The sequence below is a fragment of the Ovis canadensis genome, chromosome 20 (assembly GCF_042477335.2).
Source record: "Ovis canadensis isolate MfBH-ARS-UI-01 breed Bighorn chromosome 20, ARS-UI_OviCan_v2, whole genome shotgun sequence".
Taxonomy (NCBI): domain Eukaryota; kingdom Metazoa; phylum Chordata; class Mammalia; order Artiodactyla; family Bovidae; genus Ovis; species Ovis canadensis.
In genome coordinates, this window is record NC_091264.1 from 64,901,833 (window position 1) to 64,929,508 (window position 27,676).

At 60.0% G+C, this 27,676-nt stretch overlaps 2 protein-coding genes and 1 long non-coding RNA gene across 4 annotated transcripts in view; 2 read left to right on the forward strand and 1 right to left on the reverse strand.

The window, feature by feature from the left end:
• The window catches only part of SLC22A23 (solute carrier family 22 member 23), a 128,217-nt gene extending 112,561 nt beyond the window's left edge, over positions 1–15,656 (forward strand). Inside the window, exons 6-11 of one of the 2 annotated variants that reach the window (XM_069562919.1) lie at positions 1,333–1,435; positions 2,029–2,261; positions 4,057–4,089; positions 5,165–5,288; positions 12,145–13,740; positions 14,710–15,656. In XM_069562919.1, the coding sequence (XP_069419020.1) occupies positions 1,333–1,435; positions 2,029–2,261; positions 4,057–4,089; positions 5,165–5,288; positions 12,145–12,502 (851 nt within the window). In that variant the 3' untranslated portion in view covers positions 12,503–13,740; positions 14,710–15,656. Of the gene's footprint in view, positions 1–1,332; positions 1,436–2,028; positions 2,262–4,056; positions 4,090–5,164; positions 5,289–12,144; positions 13,741–14,709 lie in introns of those variants that run through there. The other variant, XM_069562922.1, reaches the window with a different exon arrangement.
• Positions 15,657–16,552: 896 nt separating this feature from the next.
• Positions 16,553–20,739, reverse strand: PSMG4 (proteasome assembly chaperone 4). Its single transcript, XM_069562926.1, has 3 exons — positions 20,477–20,739; positions 19,265–19,340; positions 16,553–16,728 (listed from the first exon to the last, which is right to left on the reverse strand). Exons 1-3 carry the CDS (start codon positions 20,648–20,650, stop codon positions 16,607–16,609), a joined length of 372 nt encoding a protein of 123 aa, XP_069419027.1. The 5' UTR covers positions 20,651–20,739; the 3' UTR covers positions 16,553–16,606.
• On the forward strand, positions 19,898–26,547 carry LOC138425275 (uncharacterized). Its single transcript, XR_011251148.1, has 3 exons — positions 19,898–20,053; positions 22,055–22,182; positions 26,086–26,547. It is a non-coding gene; the product is annotated as an uncharacterized lncRNA (long non-coding RNA).
• The last annotated feature ends 1,129 nt before the right edge of the window (positions 26,548–27,676 follow it).

Consider the following 27,676-nt stretch of genomic DNA (forward strand, 5'->3'; position numbering starts at 1 on the left):
CCTGCATTGGAAGGCAGATTCCTAATCACTGGGCCACCAGGGAGGTCCCCAAACATTTTTAAAAGAGAAAATCTAAGCCCTTGTGGTTAAGCAGCCTGTTTTTCCCCCCAGCAGTCACTAGTGAGTTGGTGACCCTCTCCTGTGGGATGGCAGGGAGGAGGCAGGGCGTCCCAGGGTCGTATAGGAGGGGAACACGCCCCCAAGACCCCATCTCGCGAGAAGGCTGCCACTCCCAGGCCCCTCCAGAGGTGACCCCGCTTCCCCCAAGCCTTCGCACCCCACCGCGGGCTTTATTTTTAGTACAGTTGTTTAAGGATTCATCCCAGGTTTATGCTAAAGTTGCAGAGACAGAATGCTGAAACCTCCCCATCAGTCTCCCCATTGTAACGTCGCACATCCCCTGACCGTGTCACTGCTGGGAAACCGCATGGCTGTGCTGCGGGCAGCCCAGCTGCAGCCTGGACCCGACATCCCCACCAGGGCTGCCCAGGACCCCATCAGGACTGCCTGCCCCTCAGGTCCCCCAACCGCCTCTGGTCGGTGCACTTTCCGTCTTCACTCGCTGCCCCAGCTTCAGCAGTCCTGCTTGCTTAATTTAAGTCTCCTTTCCCTTTTCTGGCCCCTGGAAAGGGTGTCGTGTGGGTGTTCAGTCACTCAGTCGTGTCTGACTCTGCGACCCCGTGGACTGCAGCATGCCAGGCCTCCCTATCCATCACTATCTCCCTGAGCTTGCTCAAGGGAGTCGGTGATGCCATCCAACCGTCTCATCCTCTGTCGTCCCCTTCTCCTCCTGCCTTCCATCTTTCCCAGCATCAGGGTCTTTTCCAGTGAGTCAGCTATTCATGTCAGGTGGCCAAAGTATTGGAGTTTTAGCTTCAGCATCAGTCCTTCCAATGGACATTCAGGACTGATCTCCTTTAGGATGGACTGGTTGGATCTCCTTGTCCATTTGGTCACTTTCTTTCTAAGATGCAGCCACTGTACCTGCCCAGCTTGTTGTGCCCACAAGGGTGGTCTGGGGACCAGGGCAGTGCGTGCATCTCCAATCAGACTTCGCAAGGAGGAGAACCCCTGCCCAAGCCTAAGCAGGGCCTCAGGGCCCCCAGCAGCCCCTGCAGACAGAGCCCACTTGGGTGGCTGCTTCGTGCATCCTGCCAGCTCTGGAAAAGGCCTGCTTCCCTGCAGCCCTGTGGCAGCTGAACCTGCAAAGTCAGCGTTCTCCCCGCCTCACGGAAAGCCACTCTTCTCTTGATGCCCCAGTTCGCCCCCGCCGTCGGTGGGGGCCCCTGCCCACCGGCCTGGCCAGTGTGGCTCACGGGCCTTTCCCCGCAGAGCTGGAGAAGGAGCTCTCCCGGAGGCCCAGGAAGGTCTGCATCGTGAAGGTGGTGGGGACCCGGAACCTGTGGAAGAACATAGTGGTGCTGTGTGTGAACTCGTGAGTGCCGGCGGGCGGGGCGGGGCGGGGCGGGGCCGGCGGGCGGGGCGGGGCCGGCGGGCGGGGCGGGGCCGGCGGGCGGGGCGGGGCCGGCGGGCGGGGCGGGGCCGGCGGGCGGGGCGGGGCCGGCGGGCGGGGCGGGGCCGGCGGGCGGGGCGGGGCCGGCGGGCGGGGCGGGGCCGGCGGGCGGGGCGGGGCCGGCGGGCGGGGCGGGGCCGGCGGGCGGGGCGGGGCGGGGCCGGCGGGCAGGGCGGGGCGGGGCCGGCGGGCGGGGCGGGGCGGGGCCGGCGGGCGGGGCGGGGCGGGGCGGGGCGGGGCCGGCGGGCGGGGCGGGGCGGGGCGGGGCCGGCGGGCGGGGCGGGGCCGGCGGGCGGGGCGGGGCCGGCGGGCGGGGCGGGGCCGGCGGGCGGGGCGGGGCCCCGGAGCTGCGGGGGGTCGGGGTGGGTCGGCGCTGAGCTTCCGCATAGGCGTCTGGAGGGAGCAGTGCTGGCGGACACAGACCCCCAGCCTCGGGAAAGCGGGGCACACCGGGAGCACCCTGCGCGGCGGCCCCGCCCCCGGGGCCCCCTGGCCCACGCGCCGTGTGCCCGCAGGCTGACCGGCTTCGGGATCCACCACTGCTTCGCCCGCAGCATGATGGGCCACGAGGTGAAGGTGCCGCTGCTCGAGGACTTCTATGCCGACTACTACGCAGCGGCCGGCATCGCCCTGGCGTCCTGCCTGGCCATGTGCCTGGCGGTGCGCGTCCTGGGCCGCCGGGGCGGCCTGCTGCTCTTCATGATCCTCACTGCCCTGGCCTCGCTCCTGCAGCTCGGGCTGCTCAACCGTGAGTGGGCCCGGCCGGGGCCAGTGGGGGAGCCCAGGGGCCCCACTGTCCTCCCAGAACCCCGGCACTGAGCGGCTGTGGGATGAGCTTCTCTTAGAACGCACAGCCACTGCCCCGAGGGTGTAGGGTCTCTCCTCCTGCCCTGACCCTGAGCCTCCTGGGTTCTCCCCTCCTCCCGCCCTGACCCCAAGCCTCCAGGGGTTTCTCCTCCTCCCGCCCTGACCCGGAGCCTCCTCACTGCCCCAAGAGTATGGGGTCTCTTCTCCTCCGGCCCTGACCCCCCACTGCCCCAAGGGTGTGGGGTCTCTCCTGCCCTGACTCTGAGCCTCCCGGGGTCTACCCTCCTCCCACCCTGACCCCAAGCCTGCAGGGGTTTCTCCTCCTCCCACTCTGACCCCGAGCCTCCCAGGAACCCCAGGCCTCTGCAGTCCTGGTGGACATGACGCCCTGGTGGCCACGCTGTCCTTTTGTGATCCATCATCACCTGAGAAGGAACAAAGGACTTTTCTCTCGTGTGAAATCAAGGGAAAAATAGATACTTGGGGACGCCCTTGCCCTGGGATACTGCTTTTCAGTTTGTGTTCCCAAGTTTATTAGCTGCTCTTGGGGCCAGAGAACTTCTCAGTAAATGTTATAAATAATGTAAAGAAAAGCTAGACGGTCTGTGTAGCCCATTCGGCTCTAAGAGTTAAGCTCAGTGCGGCTCCTGGTGAACTGAAGCCGCTCCCAGGCAGGGACGAGGCCCAGGGTGTCTGACCACCCGGAGCGAGGCAGGAGCCGGGCACCCGAGCCCCCTCCACCCAGGATGGTCCCCCTGACGGACTCGGGGGCCACAGCGACCAGATGCCTCTGATGGCCGCCGCCTCCCTCCTGAGATGTCGGAGTTGGGCCAGAGACGCCGAGAAAGCCAGTGCCTGCTAGTGCCCCAGGCCTGTGTGACGTCCAGGCGGGAGCACGTGTCCAGGAGGGAGCACGTGTCCAGGCGGGAGCACGTGTCCAGGCGGGAGCACGTGTCCAGGGGAGAAGGAAAAGGCTGAGGACTTCCTCAGCCTTGTTGTGCAAACTGGACTCTAGAACAGCCAGTGTTGGACTCAGGAGCAGTTCTGGACTCAGTGCAGCGCAGTGTCCGACTCAGTTTTCCGACTTGGGCAGGTCTGCATGCCCTCAGCACCTTGCCGGGAGGCTGGTCTTATTTTCAGCTGTGGCCGCATGGGGTCCGTCCTCTGCTGGGGCCTCCCGAGTTGCCCTTGGGGGAGGCTTCCTCGGCACCCCTGGGTTGGGTGGCTGCGCAGGCAAGCGGCAGCCCAGGCTCACAGCTGCCCCTCGGTCCCTGAGCCGGGGCACCCACGGGACCAGGCTTCAAGGGCACAGTGATTCCGTCTGGTCTAACCTGAGCTTGGTACCGCAGCACAGACCGCAGGGACCTGAGCGGCTTTGGACACAGTGAGAGTCACCCTTAGGCTTGAGGGGGTGAGGGGTGCTGCGCCTAGACCCCTCCTCTCAGAGCCGCACCCCCCTCAGGCCCCTCAGGGCCATAGGGGCCCCCGACCTCCCTGCTGAACAGGAGGGGCTCCGTTTGGTGGAACGCCCACCCGGAGGCCCTGGGCCCTGGCCCACTCCGTGTCCCTCCCGCTCTCTGGCCGCGTCAACCGTGCGGCCCACGTGGGCCTGGCAGGCAGGCAGAGGCCGCCCCGCTGCACCTGGACACACGAGGTCATAACGGCCGCCCTGACCTGCTCTCTTTCTCCCCTCTCTGCCCGCCTGCACCCGCCTCCACTGCGGTTCCGCGGCCCAGTGATCGGGAAATACAGCCAGCATCCAGACTCAGGTGAGCCCCGGGCGCGCGGCGACACTCTTTTTGTTGCACCGGAAGGGCGTTTTCAGAGCGACTCACGGACCTGTGGTTTCCCTTTCCTCTCTCTCCCCACCCCTTTCGCCCCAAGAGTTGCAGCTGAAGTTGGCCGTAGGTTGGACACCACACGCATCCACTTGTCCTCTGTCCCTCCTGCCTCTAGAAAGCCTGGCTGCCCCCTCCCGTTTGCACCCGGCTTGCACGCTGCCCTCGCCCCTTCCCCTGGCAGTAGCTGGCAGCGTGGCCCAGCCCAGCCATGCCTGCTGGGATGCAGAGCCTCAGGGACGCGGCCCGGAGCGCTGGAGGCCTGGCTGGCTGCCGCCAAGGGAAACTGCCCACCCCGCATGTGAGCCCGCCGCCCTGGCCGCGGGGACTGCCGGGCCGCTGTCCCTGCACGCGACACTGCCGCGCGCACGCACAAGCCACGGCTGCGCGCACGCCCGCACGAGCCTGGCCTACCGAGCCGAGCCCCTGGGGCTCCCGACCATCCTCGCGGGGAACGGGCTGCACCTCACGTCCGACCCCAGCAGCTTGCCTGCCCCCGCCTGATGCCGCCTGGGTGTGAGGTCAGACCCCGAGCCACGGCCAAGATGCCTGACTCGGTCCGGCAGGTTCCCTCCAGGCGCCTGGTTCCTCTCTCAGGGTTATCTGAGTTTCTGTTCCCCTAAACCAAGCTTGGGGCTCCTGTCCCTGTCTTGGTCATGCCTGAGGCCAGGCTGGCCAGGCTCTCCATAGCCGAGACCACTCTCTGGGGCTGACCCTGAAGACCTGACAGGAGGGTGCAGCCCCGGGCCAGGGAGCCCCCCAGCCTTCATCCATGCCGGTCGCTCCCGTGCTCAGCTTCCAGCAGAGTCAGCCTGGGCCCCTCTCCAGACCCCTGGGGCTTCGGGGGAACCTGCCAGGAGAGCTCTGACCTCCCACGCCTGGACTCGCTGCTCCTCTCCCGGGTCTGCACCTCACCCCGTGCAGAGGGGAGGAGGGAAGACGGCCATCAGGCCCCCTCCCCCCTCCCCCGCGCCCTCCAGCCCCTCACCGCCCGGTTCTCCCCCAGGAATGAGCGACAGTGTCAAGGACAAGTTCTCCATCGCCTTCTCCATCGTGGGCATGTTCGCCTCCCACGCGGTGGGGAGCCTCAGCGTGTTCTTCTGTGCAGAGATCACCCCCACGGTCATCAGGTGCGTGTGGGCCGCCCACGGGGCAGTCACGGGGGTCTTCCAAGGACACTGGGGTTGCGGTGGGTGCTGCGTGCCAAAGCTGGTGAACGACCCACCAGCTGTAGCCCGGGTCTCTGGACAAGGTGTGGCCTGCACTGGGCGTCCACTTGGGATGGACTGCTGTTCTACCCTGACCCCCAGGGATCCCCGAATCAGGGCAGAACTGAAGCCTGGTCCATCCAGGCGGCTGGAGGGACAGGGAACGGGGATTTGGAGGTACAAGCCGCACAAAAGGACCTGGTAAAGGAGGGGTGTTGGGGTCCCTGGATGTATGCCTGTGCTTCAGCCCCACCAAGTGCTGCCCACTCTCCTAGGATTCAGTGAAAAGCCAGTCTCAGAAAGGAGAGTAGAAAGGGCCTTGGTTTTCTGCTGGCTGAGAAGCCGGTGTCTCCAGTCCAAAGAAAGGCCTCATAGAAAGCCCAGCCGGTTACGTCACTGATTTGTATGACAAATACTTGTTGGGAACCACCCCACCTCCATGTGCCTGCCCGGCAGGGGCCGCGTGCAAAGACTGAGTGGCGGGCTGTTTTCTGAAAAGGTGGGGGGAACTGCCCTTTCCTTGAGGGTCAGGGGGCGTGTGCACAGGCTTCGGTGCTGAGGTTATAGCGACACGGAAGGGTGTCCTGCTGTCAAGGGTGTCACTTGGGTTCAGTGAAGTGGTGACTTTCGGTCGAGCTCCTGAACTTGGTGTGTGAATGTCATTAACCTTCTGAGCACTTTGTTAAATGTAATTATGAGTGTGGCAGTTACTCGGCCGTGAGATAGAGCCCAGGCTGCCAGCACGCGACACCTTGCCAGCCTCCATTTCCCATGTGGGAGACACGTGAGGCCAATCCCGTTCAAGGCAGGGTGCCCAGGACGGACTGTCTTGCCCCTGGGCTCTGGGCGGAGGCAGGCAGGTCCGCGGGCATCACTCTGATTCCTCCTGGGTTCTCACACGCGCGCCAAGCCTGACGGCTGCCCCATCCTGGAATATGATGCCAGGAGCTTACTTCAGGCAGGACTCCGCAGAGTGCCCAGGCAGACAGCAGCCCTCTGTGTCTCTCTGCAGGTTAAACTTCCCCCCTTCACAAAGGCGCCCAGCAGGGGGGCTCCTGCAGAGGCAGAAGGGCATGGTCAGACCTGTGTGGTTGTCCCTCCGGGGTGGGCCACCCTCCACCCTGGCGGTCAGGAGACCGCATTCATCACAGTTGGGTTCTGCTGAACAAGCTGAACTGAAGGAAACGGAGTCATCCTTTTCCTTGGAGGCAGACGTGGCAAGATTATTGGGGATGGAAATTCAGCGAATGTTCTCAGGGTCCGCTTACCCCTACAGACAGCTTACCGCTGGGTGATGCGTTTGTAGTTGCAGAGGAAGGAGGTGAGGGGCTCTCCCCGCTGGACACCTCGCACCCCGGCCCTTCCTGGCGTTTCCCCTCGGGGGCCAGTCCCAGAGCTGCTGGGAGGAAATGGGCTTCCTGCCCCCCCCCCCCATCTCGCAGGTGAATCCCGGGGCAGCTGGGAGGGGCCGCTCAGGCCTGCAAGCTTCGTGTTTGCTGGTACAGAACTAGCCTTTTGTTCACCACTGTTACAAAGACACCCTCTGAACAAGCACAGGAGCGAAGGTCAGGGCCTGCCTATCGAGCGGCAAACAGAAGGCTCCGGGGCGCCAGCCGTCACGTCCTCGGGTGACGGGTGTGCTCGAGGGCCTCCAGGTGCAGCAGGGGCTTCTCGGGCGCCGCAGACCCCCACCCCTTGGGCTTCAGCAGGACTAGGGGATCTGGCTGGTGAAGAGGTGGCGGTGGCTTTGGTGTGACAGGCCCCATGTCACCTGCAAGCTGCGGGCGGGCACCCTCAAACTGGACAGGGAGGAGGCAGGCGCTGGGGGCGGGGACAAGCTGCTTCAGCTCCCACCATTTCCAGGCTGCCTGCGCACCAGGGCCTGGCTGTGGGGCTTTTCCTTATGGACAGTCCACACACAGTGTGAGTTTCAGGCGCAGCACACAGTGACTCAGTGAAGGTCACCATATATATTAATTTAAAAGTAAATTATAAAGTGCTGGCTCTGCTCCACGTGCTGTTCAGTACCTCCCTGTGGCTATTTTACTCCGGCTGGCTTGTGCCTCTTACCCCCCACCGCCATGCCCCTCCACGCTCTCCCCCCAGCAGGAACCACTAACTAGTCTTCTCCATATCTAGAGTCTGTCTCCTTTCTGTTATATTCCCTAGCTCGTTGTTATTTTTAGATTCCACCTATAAGTGATACCATACAGTATTTGTCTGTCTCTGACTTACTTCCCTTAGCATAACACCCTCCACGTCTGTCCACGTTGCAGATGGCAGTCTTGTTCTTTTTCGTGGCTGACGCTCCATCGCGTGTATATGCTGCGTCTTCTTGATCCGTCCGTGGACACTTGGGCGCTTCCCTGTTTTGGCTGCTGTAAATGATGCTGCTCCAAACACGGAGGAGCATGTCTGGTCTTGGTGCTTTTGGTTTTCCTTGGGCGCAGAAGTGGAATCTGGACCATGTGGCGGTTCCAGGGTTCATCTGCTGAGAACCCTCCTCCCTCATGGTCTCCGGGGTGGCTGCAGCACTTCGCGTTCCCACCAGCAGCGCACAAAGGTTGTCTTCTCCACGTCCGCGGCGACGGGGGTGGGGGGGGGGGGTTGTGCTCTTTTTGATGGTGGCCGTCTTGACGGGTGCGAAGCGGTGCCTCGCTGTGGTTCTGACCTGCTTTCCCTGACGGCCGTGATGCGGAGCATCTTTCCCTGTGCCTGTCGCCGTCTGCCCGTGTTCAGTTCGGCGACGTTTCGGCCGGGGTCTTGTGTTTTCAGTGTTCAGCTGTTCAGCTGTCTGTCTGTTTTGGATGTTAACTCCTGATCAGTCCTACCACTTGCAAATGCTGTCTCCCATTCAGTGGGCTGGCGTCTCCCTTTGTTGACGGTTTCCCTTACTGTGCAAAACCTTACACTTGAGGCAGTTTAATTAGGTCCTGTTTATTTTTCCTTGTGTTTCCTTCACCTGAGGGGATGAGCAGCGTCACCTGCTGATACCTCCTCACAGGCTCTAGGGGCGCCGGGGCCTGGCTGCCCCCTGCCTCCGTCTGAGCTCATCCCACCTTCCTCCTCGCGGACTGGCTCCTCCCCAGCCACCGCCCCGCCGGACGGAACCCGCCGCGTCCCTGCTCCAGGCGCACCTCAAGAGTGGGCACTAGGGAGGGACAAAGACGCCTGCATGTGATGAGACACGCGGGGCGGCCGCTTACGTCGTATATGAATGCGTGTAGCACAGGCTCCCCCTGGGGGCTGACCCAAGACCCGGGGCCCTTGCCGCAAGTGGGCGGAGCTCACCTCTGCCCCGAGAGAGACTCCTCCTGATGGCCCCATCTGCAGGGACGGGTGGGGACAGAGTGCGTGCGGAGGGTCTGATCCCAGGGACGTGGTGTTATCAGTGACTCCAGCCTTAGTGTTTCTGACAGTGATACTTATGCAGAGATTGGCAGAAATATTTGTTCATCTCTGACTTCACAGAAAGGCAGTGAAAGTAAGTAACACAACGGAGGAAGCGAAAAACAGGAGGTTTGTTTTCTGTGTTCAAGATGCTGGGTTCATGTCTTTAAAAGGATAATTTGAAGATTCTTTGTTTTTCCTTTTTCTTTATTCTTTTTTTTTCCCCCAAAGATCCCAGAATACTTAGTTCAAGCTTGCTACTTCTAAGAAATCTGCCTGCATACCTACCTTTCTATCATTAAAGTAACTTAGGTGTTATTACTAGTAAAAAATAAGGGCCCTTTGGCTCAAATGGTAAAGAATCTGCCTGCCATGCAGGAGACCTGGATTTGATCCCTGGGTGGGGAAGATTCCCCTGGAGAAGGGAAAGGCTACCCACTCCAGTATTCTTGCCTGGAGACGTCCACGGACAGAGGAGCCTGGCGGGCTACAGTCCTTGGGGTCGCAGAGTCAGACACAACTGAGCGACTGACAGATCACCGTCACATCACTAGTAAACCAGATATCCAGTGCACAGTGAGCCCGGGTCCTCGTTTCTCTGTAAATCTACTGCTTAAACATGGGCAGGTGCTGCCCTCTCGTGACAAGCTGGAGAAAAGCAGAAACACTTGCGGGACGGGGTAGAGCCTCAGAACCAGCCACCGTAATCATCCCATTCTCTGAACTGAGACTTCTGAAACACGAGAGCCAAAAATGGAATACCAGATTCTGCCACAGCTGTTCCCAATCTTCCTAATTTCAAGGGATCCTTGATAGGAAATCAACAGAAAATGGCTTTTGTGGGAAAAATATGTAAAGACGCAGTGCACAGTACAGACGCAGGCACACGTGTATTGCATTTTATATGTATGCGTTTGTAGACACAGAGGCACTTTTTAAAATCCAGTCCAAAGTTCTACTGCAAATCAAATACATTTCATTTGATAGACCTCCCAGGTGGCGCCAGCAGTAAAGAACCCGCCTGCCAGTGGCAGCTCAAGGGATAAAGAATCCACCTGCAATGTGGGAGACCTAGGCTGAGTCCCTGGTTTGGGAAGATCCCGTGGAGAAGGGAAAGGCTACCCACTCCAGTATTCTGGCCTGGAGAATCCCATGCAGAGAGGAGCCTGGTGGGCTACAGGTCCATGGGGTCGCAAAGAGTCAGACACGACTGAAGCGACTTGGCATGCGCGCACGCTAACCTAGCACCTTACCATGACAAGTTCTCCTGGACTCTGAGGGGAGCCCAGCTCCTTCACCAGGACAGGACTCCCTTGGGGGCTGTGTGCCCACCTCCCTCAGCACCACCCAGACTCAGACACAGGAAGGTCACCCAGGTGGAGAAAATGACGGCTCACTGGTATCAAAAGCCCGAAAAACACGCACTTTATCCCCAGCACCGCACACGGCCCCGCAGCGCCCTGCGGCTCCCTGGTGTGACCAGACTCGTGAGGACCAAACGGTTGTTTCAGGCTCTTGCTCATTCATCTTCAGGGGCTCAGCTGCAACACTCTCCCAGGGTCATCAGGCCACTCTGCTGCGTTCACCCGGCCAGCGGCCTCCTGCTGAGGATCAGGGTGATCCGATCCGCAGCGTCCTGCTGTTCACAAAGCACCGTGTCTGCTGTGGATGTTCCAAAAGAGAATCTTTGACCGTCTCTTCCCCACTGCACATTCTTGCCTCCTCTGTCACAGGCCAACTGGCCACGAGGCTGTGGGTTTATTTCTGGGCTTTCTGTTCTGCCTCTGGGCCAGCACCATGCTGCTCTGGCTACGGCAGCTTTGTAGTGTAGTCTGGAGTCAGGGAGCTTGCTTCCTCCAGCTCTGCTCTTCTTTCTCAGAGTTGTTTGGCTATTAGAGGTCTTCCGTGTTTCTGTAGGTTCTGAAATATTTGTTGTAGTTTTGTGGAAGATGTCATGGGTATTCTGATAAGGACTGCACTGAATCTGTAGATTGCCTTGTGTGGTGGTGATTTTAAGAACATTAATTCTGCCAATCCAAAAACAGTGTATATTTCCATTTGTTTCTATCATCTTCTGTTTCTTTCACTGGCATCATAGCTTTCAGAGCACAAGTCTTTCGCCTCCTTAGGTAGGTGGATTCCTAAGTATTTTACTCCCTTTGATGTGATGGCAACTGAGATTGCTTCCTTAATTTCTCTCACTGAGAGTCTCTTGTTCCTGTACAGAAATGCAACAGACTGGTCTATTAATTTTTTATCTTGCTGTTTTACCGAATTCACGGATGAGCTCCTGCAGTTTTCTGGTGGCATCTTTAGGATTTTCTATGTACAGTTTCATGTCATCTGCAAACAGTGACAGTTGTACTTCTTTCCAGTTTGGATTCTTCTCCTCTGATTGCTGTGGCTAGGACTTTCACTCAAAACTACACTGTGTAAACACGGCGAGAGTGTGCACCTTGTTCACATTCCTGATCGCAGAGGAAACGCTTTTAGCTTTTCACCATCGAGTATGTTAGCTGTGGGCCTGTGATCATGCTCCTGCTCAGTCACTAAGTCGTGTCCAACTCTTTGTGACCCCATGGACTGTAGTCCCCCAGGCTCCTCTGTCCATGGGATTTCCCAGGCAAGAGTACTGGAGTGGGTTGCCATCTTCTCCTCCAGGGGATCTTACCTGGAGGCAAATCAGACCTGCGTCTCCTGCACCAGCAGGCAGAGTCTTCACCAGTGCGCCACCGGGCAGCCTGGGTTTGTCATATATGGCCTTTATTGTGTTGAGGTGTGTTTCTTCTTGGTGCAGGACCCCCAGCCTGGGGAGCCCGACTTGGGGCTCAGAACTCACTTCTGCAGGAGATCTCTGGAATCTAGTCCCAGCGTGTGGGTCGGCGGGCCAGTGGGGGTCATGAGGCTTTGTGTTGTACGTCTGGTCCTCCTGCCCATCTTGTCGTGGCTCCTTCTTCACGTCTTCAGCTGTGGGTCTGTTTGGCAGTTTCTGGTCCTTTTCATCAGCGGCTGTTCCGCAGACGGCTGTAGTTCTGGTGGGCCCGTGAGAGGAGGTGAGCGCAGGGTCCCTATGCTCCGCTGTCTTGGCAGCTTTCATCTTGATGTGATTTTAATGCCTTCATTAACCCGTGGCCACCCTCCTCTCTTCTAAGCCAAGAGCAAGCCTCGGGACAACAGGGTAAGCTAGTAACACTTGGTTTCCAGACACCCTGTATCATGTACAGCAAGTGAGGCTGGTTTTCCCCCTTACGCTGGTGTTTATTATAGTCACCGTTGAAAGTGAACGAAGAGGCAGCCTGGGCTGTCGGGGGTTGGGGGGAGGGGGACGCGGGACAGGACAGGGCGGGGGTGGGGCCCGGCCCACCCCGCTGACCCGTGCACCCCGCAGGTGCGGCGGGCTGGGGCTGGTGCTGGCCAGCGCGGGCTTCGGCATGCTGACGGCGCCCATCATCGAGCTGCACAACCAGAAGGGCTACTTCCTGCACCACGTCATCTTCGCCTGCTGCACGCTCATCTGTATCATCTGCCTCCTGCTGCTGCCCGAGAGCCGGGGCCAGAGTCTGCCCGAGAGCATCCCCGACGGCGAGCACTACACGCGCCAGCCTCTCCTGCCGCCCCGGCGAGGCGAGCAGCCGCTGCTGCCCACCCACGCCGAGCTCAAGGACTACTCGGGGTTGCACGACGCGGCTGCCGCAGGCGACGGGCTGCCTGACGGCGCCACGGCCAATGGCGGGCGGCCCATGTAGCTGGGCGCGGCCGTGGGAGACCCCGCTCCGCGGAGGCTGGGGACCCGAGGGTGGGGGTGGGGGACGCTGCAAAACTCTCGAGGAGCGCCCGCGTCTGAGGGAGCAGACCTAGCAGACGACCCTTCAGAGACTTTCTTTTCTGCCATGAAATGTTTGTATTTATTTTGGTCATTTTTACAAGAAGCACTTTATTCCCTTCCCTTCACTGATCTCAAAACGGAGCCCCCTCCTCGGGAAGGACGCGCGCGCGCGCAGGGACCGCGCAGCCCGGCTCCCGGGGGGTGCCCCTGCCCCCGAGCATTCCCACGGCTGCACTTTCCTCAGACTGAGATGTGAATGGTTAGGGTTTTGCTAAAGTCTCTGTGATGGTTTGCAAAGGTCTTTTCTGTAAGGGAAGAACTTCCTCTTGTGTTAAGGAAAAGCAGCTCACAATCTCATTAAAACCAGCTTCGTCTCTACTTGGAGATCATCCTTTTATACTTGACCCGGAAGCTCTTTCAGGGGAAAAGCATCACCATTTCACCGGAAGTCGTAAATGATGAGTGGTGACATCGCCAAGGTCTTCCAGCGTAGGTCTGCCGGCTCCGCTCCCCAGCAGCCAGCGCCTCGCCTCCCGAGTCAGTGCTGGGCCCTCCTCCCGGTGCAGCTCCGCAGGAGAGGCCCCCCGCGCCGCACCGCCTCGCAGTCAGCGTTTCTGCAGCACGACTTGAATACTGGCTCCTTCCTGAACTAACACCGCACGGAAATCACCAGCCTGGAGGCCCCGGGGAGCCTGCGGGGGACCAGCCGTGCCCTCTGCTTCCCCTGGCCAGGAGCGAGCCTCGGGCGGGGCCTGACCGCAGCCTCGGAGGACATCGAGGCCGACCGAGAGAAGCAATAACCCACCGGAGCTCGCCCCGGCCCCGGCCCCGTCCCACTGTGCTAGGGCGCGCGTCGCGTTCCTCGCCTCGGCCTCCCGCCCGTCCAGGTTAGGCCCTCGGCTCCCGTCTGCGGCTGTTTCAGAAGCAGCGCAGGGGAGGCCAAGAAGCTACCCTCGCCAGCCAGGTGGGCACTGTCTTGCCGCAGCTCTGGCACCCGTCTGGGGACAGCCTGGGCTGCTCTGGAAGGCCCAGCCCCCAGCTCTGGGGCACGTCTTTGCCATGGACTGTTCTTCCAGGCAGAGTGTGGTCCTGGGTCTGCGCGAAGCAGCAAGTCAAGTTTCAGCGCACAGTGGTGCAGCCCCCACGGCCAGGGAAGAGGTGAGCACAAGCCCCACGCTCCCCGCCTGACCCTCCGGCCTGTCTTCCCCCTGCCCCTCACTGTGCCCCTAGAGGCTGGCTGACCCCGGCAGGGGCCGCAGGCTCAGGAGAACTTTGTGGGGAAACAAGCAAACTCGCAGGCCTGCGTTCCAGCCCCTCCTGTGTCTCAGTCACTTCTGTTCTGTTTCCATGGGCGGGTCACACTCACCTTCACCTCCAGGCCTGTCTGTCTGCTGCGCAGCTCGAGTGCCAAACTGGGAGGTGCCTCAGCCCTTCTCGCATGCTGGGCACAGGGCCCCCCGGTCCAGGACAGGCCCGCAGTGCAGGTCCCGGGACAGCAAGCAGGGTCCCCGGGCCCCACCCACCAGCTGTGCCTGCACCTGTGGCAGCAGCCCCAGGCCCTGCGTGGCTTCCCACTGGCGGTGTAGACCTCTAGGGAACGCGTGAGGCCGCAGGGTGTCCCCGCACACCACTCCCAGACTGTCCATCTTAGGTGACCACGGTAGACGCTGGGCCTGTGGGGTCAGCACTGTCCCGTCACAGTCAGGCCCGGCTGCTGGACTGGAGAAGCTGGCTGAGCTGGGCTCCTGCAGGCGTGAGGGCGGCACTGCCCAGCAGAGGCCTGTGGCAGCACAGGCTCGGGTTTTGTGAGCAACAGCTGAGAAGCAGGGACAAAGCAGAAAAGCCTCCCGTGGGCCAAGCCCCCGAGACCCCACCCGCCTGGGCAAGGCAGCAGGGCCTGCCTGCTTGGCCAGGCTCTGGTCACGCGTGGGCCCCCGCCCATGTCCTCTGCACTCAGCAGGGAGATGCTGCTCAGGCACCTGAATGCCCGCTGCCCAGGAGACCAGCGCCACCCAGCGCCGCCTCCAGCACCAACCTGCACACCCCCATCCCGACCCCAGGAAGCCAGGACCCCCTTCCAACAAGTCAGGCACGCAAGCGACCCTTCTGCTTTCTGTTCTTTTCCAGAAACCAGTAACAACTCATCCAATATCCCGCATATTACCACCTGAAACAAAGGGTAAAAGAGTTTAAATGTCTCATTTTCTAAGAGCCTAATCACTTGCGACTAGGGGGAAGGGGCTGGTGAGCTGGTTCGACCACAGAAGAGCAAGAATGAGGCCTTGCAGCGGAAGTACTGCCCCAGGTACCACTTCCTACAGCCAAACAAGGGGGCCGAGGGGCCATGAGACTGAGGGGACCCTGGCCAGGACGCAGCCCCGGGCTGGGGGGACGCAGCGCGCCGGCCTTGCTGGGGGGCCCTCTGTGCCCCACAGCCCCGACCTGGAGGCTCCCGGGCGGGACCCGTGCAGCCCGTGAGTGGACAGGCCCCCTGGAGTGCCTGCTGGCAGCACAGAGCTTCGCCCGGCCCTGACCCAGCCTTCCATGCTGCCTGCATGCCGTCACGGCTGTTGTACCCCGGGGGGGATCTGTGTAAATGTACAGAAATAAAAACGTTGCCCCATTAACACACCTCCTCTGGAATGTCTTCCCTACCTCATCCGGTGGGATCCCCTACAGGGCATTTCACGACCACTGGCTACAAGGAATAAACCCTGTTGCTTCAGGCCTCACCGTGTCTCTGCCTCAGCGCCCGTGTGACCCCAGCCCCGGCCCTGCCCCAGGACGGCGGGGGGCGGGGGGGGCTCCTGGCCGGGCGGAGGCAGGGCGGGGTGACTGCCCACCACGTGCTGAGTGCCGCCCTCAGACCCCCGAGGAGGGGGCGGCAGGTTTCCGAGCTCGCCCCTCTCGTGTGGACGTCCTGCTGACCTCACCCAGGGCCTGGAGCCTCCCGAGGAGGGAACGATTCTCACACTGTGACTGTCAGGGAAGACAGCACCCAGAGCTCTCTTTAATGTAGTGTTTTTTTTTTTAACAAGAAAGCAATATTTCTTTAATAAAGTATTTATACCAAACTCTCCTCTCCATAGCCCTGATTTTGTTACCTACTCCGCCCAGAGAGATGCCCGCCGTACCCCCAAGCCGTGACTGGCCGGGGCTGGCAGGTTAGTGGCTTAGCCCGGGACCCGGTCCCTGGAAGGGCCTTTCATCCCAGCTGTCCCAGCTCAGCTGTGGGCACTGGCCGGACACGACACCTGCCACCACGTGAAACGAGCTCCAGGGTCCCAGACCACCACCTCCCAGGACAGAAGGGGCCCACGTGGACCCCAAGCATCAGAGTCCTGTGCTGGCAGCACGCAGGGCACTCTCCAGGCCCACAAAGCGGGGGCCGCCCGACTCTGGGGAGGAAGCTGTGAAAACTCCCCAGGGACGTGACTGGAAGCCAAGTGAGGAACCACCAACCCAGGAACTCCAGCTTCCAGAGAGCAGCACGTGTCACAGAGAGACTGACGCCACCGTGAGCCACGGAAAAACGCTGAGGATTAAGATGTGGGCAAAGGGGGACGTGGGCGGGAGGGGCCCAGGGCGTGAAGGAGAGAGCAGACAGAAGGAAAGACGGCTGGCGGAAGCATGGGGAGGGGCTGACGCTGGGATGTTCAGCGAAGCAGGTAAGCCCGGGACCCAGGTCCTAGGGACCCCGGCACCCAGGGTTTGCAGAGCGTTTCTGGCGATAACCCAGCCCGGTGAGACGGTTCCCACCTACCAGGTGAGGGGACAGGGCCCAGCGGAGCAAGACCCCGGGGATGGAGCCAGCAGGACGGCCTGACAGTCGTGGCCCACGCCCTCTCTGGGACCGGGCGGCCCCCCATCCTCGCACGTCTTGCTGGGGCCCTCCTCCTGGGACCCACCCCGGCGACAGGAGGGAGGAGGCCAGCCCTTTAAACACAAACAGGAACTCGTGGACCTGTGCCGCGGTGGATCCAGGCTGTTTATTCAAGCGTCCCCGGTGCCCGAGTCTCTCCGGCTAGAACTTCTCCGGGAAGGCCTGCATTTCCTCCTTGATCCGGTTTTCTACCAGCAACTCGAAGCTGCTACTGGTGTTTGGAAGGTTATAACTGACAAAGACCTGCTTGCTGGTCTTCCTGGCTGAAAGAGAGAGACCACAGGGGCGCGTGTGACCCCACGCCTGCCCGTAGCAGAGAAAGGCCTGGGAAAGGCAGGCTTTTCGAGAGCGAAGAAAGCCCTGACTCCGACGACATCACGGGCAACTGCTGCAAAACAGACCAGCTGCCAGAGCCTGCCAGCGTCTGGAAGAGCAGCTCTGAGAGCCACGGCCCCAAGGCCCAGTGAGGTGCACCCCCAGCCCCCGAGTCTGCTCAAGGACCCCAGTGTCTGTGAGCCCCTGCGCTACACACAGGCTGGCTGCTCCGCATCTTCAAAGCACAGATAATGTCCACAGATTTAAAATATAAAGGTCCTTCAATACGACCCTCTCCCCCAACCCCACCACCCTCCTCCCAGAGGAGCTGACACTCCTCATGAACGTGTGTGCGGGTGTGCACACACGCACACACACGGGTGTGGTTTTCAATTGGACGCTGAGCACACGTCTGAGCCCCTTTCTACAGAACCACCCAGGGCAGGTGGGAGCAGCTCCAACCGTGAAAACCAACCTCAGCTGTAACCCCGGGTCCTGAGGACTAAGCGGGCGGTACCAGCCCCCTCACCTGGTCCCACCCCCGGGGCAAAGGCAAAGCGCTCCTCCCCACAGGCCACAGAGACAGATGAGTCCCACCATCAGAGGCAACAGTGGGCAGAGGGGGAAGCTGGGCCCTTCACATCACAGCAGCTCTGCGTTCAGTGGCAGAAAGTCCCTGTCCCCAGGGGCTGCTGACTCCCACCCCTTCACGCGCCAACCCCGAGCCCACCTTCCACGTCCGCCCAGCAGCCCCTCTGCCCTCCAGAGCCGCATGGAGCAAGGGGTCCCCATTCACGGGAAGCCCCCAGGGCCCCCAGGTCGCTCATCTCTCCCACACGAGATGGTCTCGGGACACTTGTCTCTTCAGCACCGTCCAGACAACCAGTAACAGTTAATAACACCTTCCACTGCAGGGTCCAGACCCCAGCTCCAAAGGACAACAAGCAGGGCGTCCCAGGCCAGCCAGCCACGATCTCAGCAAGCATGTCGCCTGCCCCGGGGGGCGCTGGCATCTCACCACGCATGCCTGTCCCTGCTGGGTGGTGGCCAGTGGCTGCCAGGTTTGTGGATATCGGTAGGTAGGCGCCTCCATCACATCTGACTTAAGTTACAGAGGATGTCTGTATTCTGTTTCAGATTACATTGTTTGTAAACTGATGTAAACCACGTGAAAGAAAAATGCTAATTTAAAAAAACCCCAACATTTGCACAAAATGCAAAAAAAAAGATTAAAAGAGCCCCAGTTTACGCTCACAGATGGCCTCACCCCCAGGACACTGGGAGCCAGCTCATTCGTGTTTCCTCAAACGAGCTCCCACTGCCTCCTCTCCCGGACTCTGTCCACACTCGGGGACCCCCCAGTCCCAGCTCCACACACCAGCAGGCTCCCGCCCTCCTCCACCAGGCCCAGCAAACGGAGGTCTGGCTGCTGCGGGGGGTGGTGTTACCCTGAAACGCAGGCACACACAGTGAAGCAAAAGGACGTCAGGCTTCCAACCCATTTCCACTGAAAACTAGCAACTCTGGCAAAGGCAGAGAAGGAACAGCAGCACCTGGGAACCAGACGAAAGCGAAACAGGAAGCTTTCCTATTCTTCCTGCTGGTTATCTGTGGATTCAGAACTGCTTCCTGTTAAGAGGTCACCAAAGTAACGTACTACTCGGGTTCCTATACCTTGAGACTAAAGCTCAAGTGTGGTGGATGGTCCTGAGACGCGGCCGCTGGCCCTGTGGTCTCCACCCCGTCTGGTGCGGCCTGTGGGCGCTGTGACAACCCCGCCCCTAGAAAGCTGCCGTTCCCTGGGCTGCATGTGACTGTGGGGCGTCCCAGAGCGACCGGCACAGACATGCCCACTCCCCAGGGACCAGGCTGACAGATCTGTGAACACAGCCACAGGTAAGCGCCTCAAAACCATGGCAGGGGTCCCATCGCCACACCCCGGCCAGGCACCGGGCTCCGCACATGGCCGGGACACTCAGGCCAGACGGGGGCGAGGCTGCTCTACCCACTGAGGTCCCCAAGCACCCGGGACCACCAGGCACGGGCATCCTCACCTGGACCAGCGAGGCATCTGCAGGACGTGTGCTCTGGGTACAGTGGAGGCTGGAGCCCCCAAACCTCGCCAGGCCCTCTCCCTTCGAGCTCTGAGCAGCATCACGTGCAGTGGATGCTACCTGGAGCCGCTGCCACTGGGCACCGTGGGCATCCCTCACCCTCGCCTCCCATGAGAACGAGGAGCAAAATCACCTGTCACTCATCGGCTTGGAGGCAACCAAGGCCATCGGAGCGCGTGGGGAGCAGGCCCCTGGAGAGGGTGCTGGCACCACCTCCTGAGACCCGTGCGCAAGGCCTGGGCTTCCTGCAGCAACCGGGGGGGTCACCTCCCAGACGGAGACCGTTCCTTCTACGCTGACTCACCTCTCTGCTCCACTGAACAGCAAGGTCGCCACCTGGGCGCTCCGGCAGCTGAGCTGCAGAACTTACCTAAGCGCTGGGCGAGGCCGGTGGACATGGTGTCAGACGTGTCCCCGAGGAGGGCAGTGGACAGGGGGATGGAGTCCTGCAAGGAAAACAGAGCGATACTGGTTCCTCTGCGAGGTCCAGCGCTCCGGGATCACCTGGGCCCCCCTTCCTGCCACAGACCAGCCTCCCCCTGCAGTGGGCCTGTGTCCTCTCCCAGCAGCAGACAGGCCTGCCCAGGGAAGGGCTGGAGCAGCCCAGAGGGGCAAGTGGGTGCAAAGTCAGAGGGGCGGGGGCACCGCAGCCGTGATGGGGCCTGGAGGTCCATGCAGGCTCTGAACTCTTGGGGGTCTGAGCGGAGGGACGACAACGCTGATGCTGTCAGTGCCAGGCTAAGCCAGGCCCTGCAAGAGGAGTGTCCAGGTCCTAGCGTCCTGACCCCAGCACCTGAGAAGGTGACTTTATTTGGACACAGGGTCTCTGCAGATGTAGTTGAGATGTAAGCAAGGGGAGGTGGACTCTTCCTCTAACAGGACTGGTGTCTTAGGAAGAAGGGGAGAGACAGATGCACAGAGGAGGCCTGGGACACTGGAGCAGGACTGGGGTGATGAGGCTGCCAGACCAGGGGCCGCAGGGTGGGAGCAGCGCCGCAAGCCCAGAAGCGGGAGGAAGCAGCCCGCTGACGCCTCGACTCCGCCTTCTCTGCTGTTCTCAAGCTCCCCGGGCTGCGGCCCTTGGTTACAGCAGCTCTGACACACGGTGGCAAAGGGGACCTCGGCCGAGGGCAGCGATGGCGTGGGGCCCAGGTGACAGGTGAGGGAGGTGAGAAGTGGCCGGATTCTGCGGGAGGGGCGGCCTGGGGTCTGGAGCGCCCAGTGGGACACCAGTTACAGCCCGATGGGACGGCGGAGGGAAAGGGCGGGAGACAGGTCCGTGCGGGAGACGTAAAGCAAACGCGGTCAGCGGGGAGCCGGCAGAAAACCGGGGGGACACGCCACCCCCGGCCCAGGGAGGGTGAGAGCGGACAGCAGAGGTCCCACGGGGGCCCCGACACTCCAACCAGAGACGCGGGGTGGGGGGAACCAGCCGTGCGGAGGGACAGAGCCCCGCGGTGGGCGGCGCAGCCCCCGGCCCCTCCCCCACCCGCCCCGCCGGGACCCCAGCGCCCCTCCCCCTGCCTCCGCCCCCTCCCCTCCCCGCCCCTCCCCGCCCCTCCCCGCCCCCCGCCGCACTCACGTAGCGCGTGCACATGGCCACGGCGAGGTTGCGCAGGTGCGGCGTGGCCCCCACCCAGAGGAAGAGCGAGTCCGTCAGCCGCATCACGTGGAAGTGGACAAGCTGCTCCCACAGCCGCGCGCTGAAGTTGTGCAGGGACACGTCCCCGCCGGCGGCAGCCGCCGGCCGCTCCATCCGCACGGAGCCCGGCCGCGCCAACCCGCCTGCCGCCACCAGACGCCAGCAGGAGAGCGCCGAAAGGCCGAGTGGGCGGGGCCTTCCGGGAAGGCGGGGCCTGGGTGGGAAGTTGAGGGGCGGGCCCGGGAGGGGGCGGGGCGGGCCCGGGAGGGGGCGGGGCGGGCCCGGGAGGGGGCGGGGCGGGCCCGGGAGGGGGCGGGGCGGGCCCGGGAAGGGGCGGGGCGGGCCCGGGAAGGGGCGGGGCGGGCAGGCGTCTTCATTGGGCGCAGTGTAGACTCGCAGGAGCACCTTCCCGGGTATAGACGCATGATCTCGCGCTGTTTACTCGGTGCCACGAGCGCTCAGCGCTGCCGCCTGTGTCCCGCGAGCTGGATTACACTTTCTAAAACCCTCCTGCTGCCAGCAGCTCCGTAGCTGCAGGAGGCCCATGAGAATGGCAGCGATGTTGGGGGAGCTCTCAAAAGGAGAGCTGCGTGGACTGAGTTAGGGGCGTGGACTGAGTTAGGGGCGTGGGCTGACGCGCCTTTGGTCCGAGACCGCAGAGCTGACCCCTGTACAAGCGTGGGCCTCGGCTAACGGTTCAGCCCGAGACTCAGTCTCCCCATCTGCCTCAGAGACGGCGACGGGGGCCACTGTCAGCCCTGCTGGGGAGCTTGACTTGAGTCTCTCTGGCACCCTCAGAGTTGACACAGGGACCCTGCAGTGTGTTGAGAGAGTGTCTTTGTAGTAAAAAGCACAGAGCGCCCATTCTTGTCAGATTCTGTTACAACTAACTTGGGCTTAAGGATAGAGATATCAGTTCTTCCTTTTAAATCTCTAATAGGTCTAAATTGAACTGACAGTTAAGAAAGTAAGTATTGTTAAAAAGCTTGCTCTGTTCGCTAATTAATGATTCAATCTATAATTTTCAGGTCAATATTATAATAGATTAACAGCTTTATTAAGAAACTACAGTAACTGCACTGATCAAAGTATACAAACTGAAGCTGTAACGCGTGTAACTCATAAAATCATCACCACAATCAAGAGGGTGCATGTCCATCACCCCCAGAGGCTTCCTCAAGCCCCTGGGAGTGCTTCCTGACCCCCACCCGGGAGGCTTCGCTGCACTCAGTCACAGAGCAGTTTGCATTTTCTAGAGTTTTATGTAAATGGAACGTACAGTGTGTACAGTGTTTTGTCTGCCGATTCTCTCCTCACAGTTATTTTGAGATTCACGCAGGCTGTTACGAGTCAGTGATGATCCGGGATCCGCTGGCTGGACACATCGCTGTGTGTTTAGCGGCCATGCGGTGGTGTCCACTTGGGCAGTTTTCAGTTTGGGGATGCTGCAGTTAAGCTGCTGCAAACACGTGTGAACAAGTAAGTCTCTGTGTGAACATGTGCTTTCATTTCTCGTAGTTAAAGACCTGGAGCGGAATGGTTGTACCGTGTGTGACTTCTTGAGAACCCGACAGGCTGTTTCCACAGCGACTGTGCACTGTATGTCCCAGTCTGTTTCGTTTAGCCATCCTAAGGAGTATCTCAATGTAAGTTTAATTTGCATTTCCTTAATTATTAATGAACTTCAATTTATACATTACATCATACACAAAGTGAAGTCAAAATGGTTCAGAGACGTAAATGGGAAACCTAAAGCTGTCGGACTTGCAGAAGACATAGGGGAAAGTCTGTGCCCTTTCATCAGACCAAGATTTCACAACAAAATACCAGAAGTGTGATCCATGAAAAAATAAGTCAACAAACTGGACTGACACAGCAGGTGATGTCACCCCACATTAACTCCTAATACCCTCTTAATGCCTTGTCCCCTTAGAAGACAAACGCCATTTTCAAATCAAGAGTTTCTCTCTCTAAAGAATCCTGAAGAGCTGTCTGTGAACCTAAGGCAACTAGCTAACCCCCTGTTCCCTGCCTCCTCCCCAGTCCAGCCCCAGCACAGGTGGGATTGTGCTCCTCTCTGTTCTTCCCACTGGGCTCAGATAACCACCAGGGAAGTCACATGACCCAGCAGGCAGGCTTACCACCTCTAACCACCCCATCAGCAGCTGTCCCTAACACGCTGCCCTGCGGGCCCCAGGATTGCACCCTCTCATTTGCCTCGAGGACGCTTCCCCTCAAGCCCTAACCCCACCAAGCCCAAGTTCACCAGATAACCCAGCTTCTGCATTTAGAAAGAAAATCGAGGTTGTCAGGCTCAATTTCCCCAAGGCCTTGTCCCTCTACTCAAACCCATACCTTCCAGTGGCCTCATTCTTACCTCCTTCTCCCCCTCATTAAGCAGAGATGCCCCCTCCCTGTGTCCGAGGTTGATTCTTCCCTCTGTGCTCTGACCCTGCCCTCCTGCATGTCCTCAGGAACCCACCCCATCAACCATGCCAGTTCTGCAAACACTGTGGTGGCCTCTGAGATGTGCCGCCCAGACCCCCTTCAAGAAAGGACTGGCTATCCCAGCTGCTGGAACTGCCCAGAGCAGACAGCCTCCCGCTGTGGGCTCCTTCGGGGTCTGCAACCCCCTCCCCAGGCAGCCCACACCCAGTGACTGACAGAAGCAGCTGCGGAAAGGCTAGGCCATTTCAGCTCAACACGGAACAACTGCGGGGGCCATTTTCATTCCAGACTGATGCTCTGCAGACGCTGAGCTCCACAAGGAGGCCCAGTCCCACCCCCACCGCCTGCCCTGTGCTCCCCCACCCTCCCTGACTTCCCTGCAGGAGAGCCCCCCTGTCCGGAGGGAGGTTCGCTGACTCTGCCCAGTGGGGAGCCTCTCCTGGCCTGCCTTTTTACTTCGCACAGAGCAATCATTGGCACAATGTCCTTTTTCCTGCCCACCTTCCTTCTCAGGAAGCTTCTCGGGGCAGCTCCGGGGGCCCCTCACCTTGGGGTAGGTAGCTGGGGGCCCTGGGGGCACGGGGAAGATGGACTGAATGGTTGGGGGAGTGAGGGAGCTGGAGGAACAGCCAGGGACTTCACGGGGCTGCAGGCTCCTGGCCTGGCCCAGCTCTCACTAGCGCTGTGTCCCTGCGCTGGGCCTCTGTTACCTTAGCTGGAAATGAAAAGACTGGCTTAGGTCACCTCCAGGGCCCCTTCCTGAAGCGACTTAGCAGCAGCAGCAAGGCGCCTTCCAGGGCTAGTGTCCTGTGAAGATCAGATAAGCATGCAGACGGGTAACAGGATCCTTCCACTCCAGGACAGGCAGGAGCCTGTAATTCTGCAGGGGGCCGCGGGGTGGCAGGTGGGAAGGAGGCGGGCCCCATGCAGAGCCGCCTTGGCTTTGCAGAGCAAAGGAAGGGCCTGGATCCTATCCTCAGGGTCAGTCTTTTCTCTAAACTGTTTAATTTTAGAACACTCAGGTAAAAGAGCAGGTCCTGGTTCCCACGCTGCCCACAGGCCCCAGATGCAAAGCCAGCAGCAGGAGGCTTCAGGAGAGATCAGCCTGCCAGCTGTGGGCTTGAAGAGGGGATGGGCCGGTGTTTCAACTCATCCCTCTCCTCTCTCTGCCACCCGTGTGGGTTGTGAGCCTCGGTCTGGTGTGAATTTCACCAAGAACTACAGGCTTTAGGTGATGGATAAGAGAACCGCCCATGGGGAGGACACCTATCAGCTTCCTCCCGGGGGAGGAAAGGTGAGTCCCAGGTTCATGATGGGCCCCACCTGGAGATGCAGCTGCGCGCAGGCACGTGTGTGGTGTGTTCACAGCACAGTGAGTCACAAGAACATCCAGGATGTCAGCAGCATCACCAGAGTCTCTCATGAGATCCTTGGGCCTTTAATCCAAAGTCAAACCCAAACTCTGCTATATGCCAGGTTAGTAATAGACCAGGTTACATGATGGTAATGTGTTAACCCTGAAACAGCAGTGCTGTGACGGAACCAACTCTTGTCTTCAGCTCACGATGTGTTTCTAGCTTGGACAAGGGGGTAGGAGGTGGGGGAGTGGGGGTACTGGGCTCCAGGTGCCACCTCGGGTCACAGCTGCAGTGCTGGGTCCAGCCTTTCAGTGCTCTGACCCAGAAGTGACGCATCACAGCCTCTTATAGCCCACTCACCGCAGATAGCCACCTGTCACTGTGGCTGGGCGTGGAGGGGTTCCAGGATGGGGGGCAGATGGAGTGTTGGATGAGCACCACTATTCTGCCACCGCAACAGAACAGCACGATTTTCTAAGAGTGACCACAAGCAGTGCAGTCCAGATTTCCCAGGGCCCCGGGTCAGGAGGCGTGGCCCAAATGGTTAAACCATTCGAGTCATTTTCTAAACCGAAGAGTATTCGATAATGCATGTCCTGCCCCAGATCTGTCCCACCCCCCGCCCCAACCGGAAAAACCTTCTCCAACTGAACCATTACATCCACTTCCATCCCGGGATTAAGTCCAGTCCTCCACACACGGGCCCCGTCTCACGTCCAGGGCGGCACCAGCAGGTCGCATCTCTCTCCTGCATCTTTGACCCGCCCCTCCCTACTAGACGACTCCTGTCAGTGTGCAGACGCATCTTTAAACAGATCCCTGTCTCCCCACTGGCTCTGAGCGGCCCCACAACATGCCTGCCATTCCTCACCCTTGCCTTCTTGAACCTACTCCATCCAGCTGCCTTGCCGCGCCTGAGTGGGTCCCACCGACGCCACCAAAGACCTCGGCTGTGAGAGCCGTAGGCTGACACAGCCTCTCCCCTGCCCCGGCTGCTGCAGCTTCCAGCATGTCTCCTCCCTCCTGCCCCTTCTCAGGGTCCCCCCAGGTTCTGGGTCATGGTGGTCCCAGTCTCCCCAGCTCCAGGGCCTACTTGCTGCCCGAGCTGCTCTCCCTGCCAGGGGACCCCACCTCACAGCCCACACCGACCTCCCCCGAATTTGTGTCCCTGTAGGCAGCCTCCTTGCTGAGCTTCAACCCTATAAGTTCAGCTGCCCACCAAGCACTTCCATTCGAATGTGCCTAGAAACCTCTCATTTTCCAGGGGTCCCCCGGCAAGCTGGTTCCTCCAGTCTCCCAGTTTAGAATGTGGCCCCTGATTGTTAGGCATTCAGGCATCTCCCTGCTGGCTCTGCCCATCGCCTCCATCTGACGCAGACACTAACCTAAATGGTTCCCCCACCCCACGGCCTCCACCCTCATCTCAGCCCCTGGCCAGATATCTATTCTCAGAATAGCAGGGTGAGTCCTTTAAGCAGCTCTCATCTTCCGTCATTTTTAAAATAAGAGGATTAGATTCTCCAACCAAAATTACCTAATGTGAGGAGTCTGTTTTCAGGGAAGACTTCTAAAAGGGGCTATCAGAACTATTGTGTGTGTGTGTGTGTGTGTGTGTGTGTGTGTGTGTGTTAGTTGCTCAGTCGTGCCCAACTCTTTGTGAACCCCATGGACAGAGGAGCCTGGAGGGCTCCATGGGATTCTCCAGGCAAGAATACTGGAATGGGTTGCTATTTCCTTCTCCAGGGATCTTCGCAACCGAGGACCTGAACCCGAGTCTCCTGCATTGCAGGCAGATTCTTTGCCATCTGAGCCACCGGGGAAGCCCCCATCAGTCTTTGAAGTCCCCAAAGGCCAGCGTTCCCAGTGCATCCGCCTCTCCCTTGCTCCTCAGGCCAGCTCCCCTACTCTCTCTCCACGAATGCAGACAAAATATTTTTGCTGGCACCAACTGTCCCAGAACATTCCTTAGCACTGGCACGAAAGAAAAGCTCTGCCCAGGTTCTGACATCATCAGGCTCAGGCGCGAAAGGAAAACAAGATGACCCTGCTGGTGTGCTCCAGAGGAAGACAAACCTTCAGGAGGCAGAAGCAAGCTGAGCCATCACTGTTACCACGGATAGAACCCTCTATCGTGAGATTTTTCTGTAACTGCTTTTAAAATGTTCAGTTTCTTTACCAATTACACTTCAGCACAGCCCCACCCCACCCAGAGGTTAACCTGTTTAGCCTCTGCTGCAGACCAGCCGACCTCCTCACTTCACCTCCATCCTGGGCCCAGCAGGAGCCCCAGTTCTCATGGTTCTCTGAACGAACCATGCTGCTGCTGCTGCTGCTGCTGCTAAGTCACTTCATTCATGTCCGACTCTGTGCAACCCCATAGACGTAGACAGAAGCCCACCAGGCTTCCCCGTCCCTGGGATTCTCCAGGCAAGAACACTGGAGTGGGTTGCCATTCCCTTCTCCAATGCATGAAAGAGAAAAGTGAAAGGGAAGTCGCTCAGTCATGTCCGACTCTTCACGACCCCATGGACTGCAGCCTATCAGGCTCCTCCGTCCATGGGATTTTCCAGGCAAGAGTACTAGAATGGGGTGCCACTGCCTTCTCCGGGAGGAACCATGAATGATGAATAAAATGGTTCCCCCAGTCTGGCTGGCCAGGGGTGCAGCCACGTGGGTGCCCACCCACAGGCCCAGGGAAGGTGGACACAAGCCCAGAATTCAGGAGCTAGAGCAGGAAAGGGCCTTCCAACAAGGGCAACGGCTGGGTGTCCTCACCCGGCTGACCCCTGCAGCTTCTAGGACTCACTGAGCTCTGGGCTAGAGGATGGCATCTGACCCCCCAGGCAGGGCTGCTGCTGCTAAGTCGCTTCAGTCGTGTCCAACTCTGTGCGACCCGGTAGACGGCCTCTCACCAGGCTCCCCCGTCCCTGGGATTCTCCAGGCAAGAACACTGGAGTGGGTTGCCATTTCCTTCTCCAATGCATGAAACTGAAAAGGAAAGGGAAGTTGCCCAGTCGAGTCCTACTCTTGGCGACCCCACGGACTACAGCCTACCAGGCTCCTCCGTCCATGGGATTTTCCAGGCAAGAGTACTGGAGTGAGGTGCCATTGCCTTCTCCGCCCCAGGCAGGGCCCGGATGATAATTAACAACGGGGGCAGGTGCCCGGCCACTTGGGGGAGACCCTCACAAGGATCCCATGAGCTGACTGTTATGACTTGAGTTTTCAAACAAGGAAATGAACAAGGAGGGACAAGGGACCCCAGAGACCCTTTGTCACTGCGGGCAGGGCTGGGCCTCTACCTACCCAATGGGGCCTCTTTTCCCATCACCAG